Source organism: Berghia stephanieae, chromosome 12 (genome assembly GCF_034508935.2).
Source record: "Berghia stephanieae isolate SIO BIC M18660-M18661 chromosome 12, UCSD_Bste_1.3, whole genome shotgun sequence".
NCBI lineage: Eukaryota > Metazoa > Mollusca > Gastropoda > Nudibranchia > Aeolidiidae > Berghia > Berghia stephanieae.
Genome location: NC_088371.1, coordinates 7,126,439 through 7,134,311, shown reverse-complemented (window position 1 = coordinate 7,134,311; position 7,873 = coordinate 7,126,439). Strand labels below are relative to the sequence as shown.

Genomic DNA, 7,873 nt, shown 5'->3' with positions numbered 1-7,873 from the left:
AAGAAAAGAAAAATGCACATTACGTTTTTTTAGCTCATCAAGGGAAACAACCCACAGATCTCCACTATTTTGAATTTTTGTGATTGCCTCCCTTGATTGATGTCAGGGGACGGAGCTTTCCCTCCATGGATAGAACAGGGGGTGGGGGTGGGGAGGGGGGGGGGGGGGCAAATATAAACTACAATCAAATTATGTTTTAATAGTTGTAGTTTGTCCGCTGCTCTATTTATGGAGGGTGGTTCGAACCCCTGACATCACTCAAGGGGGACAATCACTGAGATTTCGAAATGTGGGCATCTGTGTGTGTGTGGGGGGGGGGGGGGGGGGGGGGGGGGGGGGGCCGGGTTCCCCCTGTGCTCTTCAATTCTAAGAATGACAGTGATGTGTATGAGTGTTTTGAAATTCATGTATGTGAGTGCGCATAATAATTTTATGCTTGTGCGGATGTGTGGTCTTGTGGTATTACACTCGCTTTCGGATTGGAAGATCCTGCCTTCGAGCCTCGCTCGGCGCATACTTGAGTCCTTGGAAAAGACTCTTTACCCACATTCTTCACCGTACACAGGTGTAAAATGAGTACCTGGTCGTTAACAGCGTTGTCTCTGGCGAATAAAAATGCAATATCGCCTAACAGGCGTCATGTATCGTTCTACGCGTTACATATTGCTGTTGTTTAGGTACCCCTTGTAAAGCGCTTTGAGCAAGTTTAGTGTATATTGCGTTACATTATAAAAGCTCATTTTTTTGTGTGTGTTTGAACAATTTGCAACAAAAGAAAGAGAGAATGTTTTCTTTGCTTATAACTGGTTACCTGTCGAACTCAAGGAAATCGTATTTAATCTCACTCCTTACCAACAATATGAAAATTGTCACATTCGCGACGAAACAAAAAAGATTTTAAAAAATAGAGCATTTATACAGAGCAATATCCACTAAACTTGCTCAAAGCGCTTTACAAAGGGTCCCTGTCCAACAGGAACACGTAACATGTAGAACAAGACATGACGCCTGTTAGGCGATATTACAATTTTTTTCGGACACTGACAACGCTGTTAACGGTCAGGTACTCATTTTATACCTGAGTACGATAAGAGAATGTGAGTAAAGTGCCTATTCCAAGGGCTCAACTATGCGCCGAGCGAGGCTCGAACCCAGGACCTTCCGGTCCGAAAACGAGTGTCATACCTCTAGACCACATAGCCGCACAACCAACATTTTTCTAATTCAGAGTTCTTTTGTACATCACACAACTTGAAGAATATTGTTGTTATAGTTATAGGTAGCTACTAAACAAAATATTATAGCATGTTCTTATTCCCTTTGAGTTAGAGTTTTAAAATTCTATATTATGTTGTGTGATAATGACGTTTTGAGGAAAATCCGGAAAATGGTCGGTAAGGAGAGAGTTTAAAAAACATAAGTTGGCCAGAAAACTCGTCCTTCGAATATCGATCGATTTAAATAACCCTAGGCTACATCTTGGCAAAACTCTCAAACCTGGGACGTAAATAAAGACCTCGCGAGGTCCCATGTTGCTTTTTTTTTTTTTTTTTTTAGTTATTTTTTTTTTGTCAAGACGATGGTCATTTAAATCAATCAATATTTGAGGACGACTTTTATGGCCAAATTTTTTAATACTAGTTTTTCTAGAGTTCGGCAAGTTAGCTGATTAAAGGCAAATAACACTTGAACTTTATGACCGATTGCAAAAAAGATTTTGGTATAGATAAACCTCTTCCTGATCAAATATAATATTTGGCAAGTTCAAATTCGTCATTCCAGACCAAATTTTAAAATTGTCCAAATAAAATTCGTCACTTTTAGAGTAAGTTCAAAATTTTCAAGTCAAATTCACACGTTGGCAAGTTCAAATTCAATATTCCAAATCAAATTCGGCACTTTCCAATTCCATTTCAACCTATTTTATCTTGCGTGTTGTTTTGCTTCTGCTTTGAAGTCTGTAGGAACTCTGCCAAACTTGTAAAAAAGTAGGCTCCATAAGAAGGGAGGCCTTCCGAAAGCTCCTACATCCCCAGTATTCTTGTTTTTTATAATGTTCTCGTATGGGGTTTGGGAGGGGGGTATGTTTTTTTTTAAAGTCTCCCCCCTCCCAAACCCCCTACTAGAACAAGAATACTGGGGATGTAGGAGCTTTCGGAAGGTCTCCCCATAAGAAAGTTTTCTCAGCAAGTTATTGTTTGTAGCATGCGTGCCGTAATTGCATAGGACTTTGTTATTTTCAATCGTTTATTGTTTCCTCTTTCAGAAAATGAGGATTTACACCAGTCATTCCACAGTTTCAACTTTGCATTCGATGTTCTGCATACAAACAGTTGAGTTGTCAAGGAAATTACGATTATTTCCCTTGTGTAATCGTAGAATTGGTAATGACAATAAAAGTTTCATATTGTTTAGTGGAACGAATCTTTAATCAGAGCGTTGTATTCCAGATCGAAGGTGCCAGGTTCGATTTCAACTGGAATGAACTTCACTTTTTTGTTTGCGCAAGTTATTTTGTGATCGGGCCGTTCAATCCTCTTCTCAGTAATAAGTAAGCAGCTGACCGATGCCGATGTACTCCCATTTGCTGAGCGAGTAGAATGTATCTAATCCTCAACCCTGTCAATCAAAACAACTATACAGACCTCGTTTGTCTTCATCATTTATTTTGTTGTAAAGTTGCCTCGGCATCTTGCTTTGGGTGAATTTTAATGTAAATCGTAAGAAAAAAGGTAGGCTACGTGTTATTGACCGGAAATCAGAAGATCAAGTAGCAGAGTAGCAGACGACAAACTGAGTCGTCAGGGAAACGAATTTGTTGATATATCAGAGTGAGTTCCCTTGGCCCTTGACTGATGATGATGATGATGATGATGATGATGATGATGATGATGATGATGATGATGATGATGATGATAATAATAATAATAATGATGATGATGATAATTTATTTTGTTTTATTTCATTTTCTTTTCACCTGATTCCTGTAATATGATTGTTTATGTTGAATTTGCACTGGAAACGGTCGATTTGATTTGGAAAACATTCATTTTTGGTCTTTAAAACGTATGAATTTGATCCCACTTTAAGTGACGTAAATTACTATAGATAAAGAGGGATGACAAATTTGATTTGGACATGTTGTACTTGCTTTGGAAACTTGCTATATTTGCTCTGGAAAAGGTGTAGAATGAAGATGACGTCACTCAAGTCCCTGTTATTGTTTTTAGACAGCTTTTTCCCCCTTTATTCATCCCATAGGGGAAATTAATATTTAGGGTCTATTCCAATGGAAGACTGGAATAACCCAGGCGTCAGCCGCATTGCAGCGCCGCAAACTGAGCTAGGGCGAGGTGACTTGCTCAGGGCTACACAACGCAGCGGGTATTCGAACTCGGTACCTCGAGTACGAAGCAAAGACCTTACCGCTGAGCCACTCTGTCCCAGCCCTCGACTGTGGATAACAAATTAAATAAATGCTATACTTTTTGTATAGAGGAAACATTGAAGTGATTGATTGATGGGATTGTCAATTGATTGACTGGGTGATTGATTTGGTGATTGAGTGTCTGACTGAATGATTGATTGATTGATTGATTGATTGATTGACTGGATGATTGATTGATTGATTGATTGATTGATTGGTTAATTGATTGATTGATTGGTTGATTGATTGATTGATTGATTGATTGATTGATCGATCAATTATCTTACCTCCTATACCATTCTGGATTCACCGTCTTTGTCAGAATTCGCCTCCGCCTTACACAGTCACTATGAGTGGAATCTATGGACATTGTCACTCTTATATCTGGAGACGAAATGGTCAAAATAAATAAACAACTGAAAAGGAAATAAATAAACAAACAAGCCATTAGGCTCAGCGGTGAGGTCTTGGCTTCGTACCCAAAAGGTACCGAGTTCGAATACCTGCCTCGTTATGTGGCCTTTAAAAAATGAGCAGTATATAGCGCGATTTCAACTAAATTTGCTCAAAGCGCTTTACAAAGGGTTCCCGAACAACATCAACACGAAACATATAGAACGAGACTTTAGCAAGTCACCACGCCCTTGCTCACTTTGTGTCGCTGCACTGTGGCTGACGCCTATGTTATTCCAGTCTTCCCTTGGAATAGACCCTTAAGACAAATTGGGAGGCCTTCCGAAAGCTCCTCGTGCTAGCATTTCTTTCAAATTTGTATTTTCAACGTGGATCTTTTGTCATGCGTTTATTTGAATATTTGAATTGTTTCCCTTAGCACGCGGAGCTTTCGGAAGGCCTCCCCAAAACGGGTCAATATAATATAATATTATATTATAACTTTAACGCATATATTTATAGTTTATTACAAAGTTTTCATCTAAGTCTGATTGATTTATTTATATAATTTAGTCAGTGAGAACAAATCACTAACAGGCTGTCAAAAAATATAACAGCAAAGGGCTGAGTAAGTGACGTCTGCTTCGCTCCTTCTATCGATAGTATGTGCTTGGCGAAGAAGCTCACAACATTGCCATCCGGAAGTATAACGGACTAACAAACAAAACTCTGTGTAACCATGACATGACATATCTGGATAAAACAGTCAAGTGAGAATTAGTCACAAACGCGGATGGCAAAAAGCAATAACAAAGACCGGAGTGACGTCAACTTCATTCTATCTATACTATGCTCCAAGTTAGCCCCCCCCCCCCCCCCCCCCCCCACACACACACACACCCTCTGTATTTACCTTGATGTTACAGAGTTGTTGAATTGTATTGATTGATGACACAAATAGACAAACCTTGTCCTTTCGATATTCCAGTCTAAACACACCAAGTCTTCCGTTTAACAAATTCCCCGTGCACTTCGGTGCTTTCTTCTTTTCACGTTTTGATGGTTTAAAAATGCTCTACTTGATGGACACCCCCCCCCCCCCCTTTTTTTTTTTTTCTTCCACGCAACCACATTCCAAAACACACACACACATGTATACACCACACACACACACACACACACACATACACACACGCACACACATAAACATACACGCAATGAGAACACACTACTACAAAACAACACTGATCACCGCTAAATCAACACAACGGAAGTAAGGACTCTCCTGGACAGATAGAGTTGTTAGTGTCTTCGGTAAATTTTTTATGATATCTGTTTGACTTACCGAACTTTGAAACTGACTTTAAATTATAAAAGGAAATCAAGTTATCTGTTTATCTATCTGTAAAAAATACATTTCTATTTTTCAAATCTTTCAGTAGAGTTGTGCCCCGTATCAATTTTTTCATTGACTCAAATAAGCACAATGTTCTCCACAAGGCTATATTTTTTAAAGAAAGGATATAGAGCAATATCCACTAACCGTGCTCAAAGCCCATGGCCAACTGCAACATTTAACATGTAGGACGGGACAGGACGCCTGTCAGGCGATATAACATTTTTTTCGGACAGAGACAACGCTGGTAACGGCCAGGTAACTCATTTTACACCTGAGTACGGTGAGAGAATGTGACTAAAGAGCCTTCTCCAAGAACTCAACTATGCGCCGAGCGAGGCTCAAACCCAATACCTTCCGATCCGAAAGCGAGTGTCATACCACTAGACCACATAGTCGCACAAAAATTTGTTAGTGAAAATGAAAGTAAGATAAATAACTGAACAAGTCTGTATGAAAGGTGCCAGACAAAGCAAGAGAGAAAAATACAAGAAAAAAAAAAAAGCCCGTCCCAAGCAATCAGTCGACCTCGACTGGGGTTTGAACCTCAGACCTACCGATTGCCGATCAGACGTGCTATCATTACACCACAGAAGCTCCCGATAGTTAGGACAATTTTAATATCCATATTATTCACAAGGGTTTTACCATGTGAACCCTCGCTTGCATCATTAAAGATAGAATGACGTTGACGTCACTCATGTCTTTGTTATTGTTTTTGTTTTTTTGCCATCCGCGTTTATGAGTAATTCTCACTAAATTGTATTAACCATAATATAACCGTTCACGATTACACACAGTTTTGTGTGTTGGTCTGTTATACTTCCGGATGGCAATGTTGTGAGCTTCTTAGCCAAGCGCACACTATCTATAGATAGTATGCGATTGGCTAATAATCTCACAACATTGCCATCCGGAAATTTAACGGACCAATACACAAAACTATGTGTAACCTTAAACGTTTACAGTCTGGTTAATACAGTTCAGTGAGAATTACTCATAAACGCGGATGGCAAAAAACAATAACAAAGACCCAAGTGACGTGAACTTCGATCTATCTATAGTCAAAATGTTGCTGTTTGAAGCTCGAAGGAAAAAATAAAGATATGTATTGAATTGTCAGCTTCAATTTATGAGACGAAGACAGACACTGTGGACGTTTCGGGTTTCCCCTTTATCAACAAAAGATGATGAATGAAACACTAAGGACGAATGAGAGATGTGTGAATGGCGTAGTTAAGGTGAATAAACAAAAACAAGTGCTCTACAAACTCTACCATTGTTTTTGTTTCTTCACCTTAACTACGCCATTCGTCCTCAGTGTTTCATTCATCGTGTTTTGTTGTTCTCTTATTTAATAAGTTACATTTATTACTCCCTTTATCTTTCTCACGATTACACATAGACTAGTTTTGTGTGTTGGTACATGTATCCGGCTGGTGGATGTTTTTGAGTATTTTAGCTAAACGCAAAGCATTAATTTCCAACGATGAGTGAACTCAACCGTCGCCGTCGTTAACTGAAAGTTAAATACAAGCTAAAAATAAATTCATGTTTAAAATAAAGACAAGATCACGGGAAAAGTGAACTGTGAGTTGTAATCAATATCTAGAATGAAGTTCACGTCACTCTCGACTTTGTTATTATTGTTTTTTGCCATCCCCGTTTATGAGTACTCGAGTAACTCTCACTAAACTGCATTAACCAGACTATAAACGTTTAAGGTTACTCATAGTTTTGTGTGTTGGTCCGTTGTACTTCCGGATGGCAATGTTGTGAACTTCTTAGCCAAGCGCATACTATCTATAGCTCAACCAGCTAGTTCACAACATTGCCATCCGAGAGTATAACGGACCAACACGCAAAACTGTGTGTATCCATGAACGTTTATAGTGTGGTTAATACAGTTTAGTGAGAAGTACTCATAAACGCGGATGGCAAAAAACAATAACAAAGACCTGAGTGACATCTTCGAACTATCTATAGATAGTATGCAGATGACGTCACTCAGGCCTTTGTTATTGTTTTTGCCATCCGCGTTTGTGAGTTGTTCTCACTAAACTGTATCAACCAGAATATAAAAGTTCATGGTTACACAGAGTTTGTGTGTTGGTCCGTTATACTTCCGGATGGCAATGTTGTGAACTCCTTGGCCAAGCGCATTCTATCTATAGATAGAGTGAAGTTGACGTCACTCAGGTCTTTATTGTTGTTTTTTGCCTTCCGCGTTTATGAGTAATGCTCACTGAACTGTATTAACCCGACTATAAACGTTCATGGATACACACGGTTTTGTGTGTTGGTCCGTTATACTTCCGGATGGCAATGCTATGAGCTTCTTAGCCAAGCGCATACTATCTATAGATAGAATGCGCTTGGCCAAGGAGTTCACAACATTGCCATCCGGAAGTATAACGGACCAACACACAAACTCTGTGTAACTTTGAACGTTTAGACTCTGGTTAATACAGTTTAGTGAGAATTACTCATAAACGCACAGTGAAAAGTGCTCACATTTTTTGAAATATCTAACATCACGATTGGTTATTTTATTCAGCTTTTACAGGGAAATGTTTATAACGTTTGTAAACAAAGCAGTGTGTTTACATTTATTGTTAAGAAATTATATCAAATTGGACAGCAACAAATCATGTGAT

General features: G+C 39.0%; 1 protein-coding gene across 1 annotated transcript in view; it reads right to left on the bottom strand.

Moving 5' to 3' along the window:
* Window positions 1-4,820, bottom strand: part of LOC144957539 (uncharacterized) — a 21,151-nt gene extending 16,331 nt beyond the window's left edge. The window contains exons 1-2 of the mRNA XM_078888886.1: window positions 4,734-4,820; window positions 3,715-3,811 (exon numbers count right to left, since the gene is read on the bottom strand). Coding sequence (XP_078745012.1) covers window positions 3,715-3,797 — 83 coding nt within the window. The 5' untranslated portion in view covers window positions 3,798-3,811; window positions 4,734-4,820. The remainder of the gene's footprint in view (window positions 1-3,714; window positions 3,812-4,733) is intronic.
* Window positions 4,821-7,873: the final 3,053 nt, after the last annotated feature.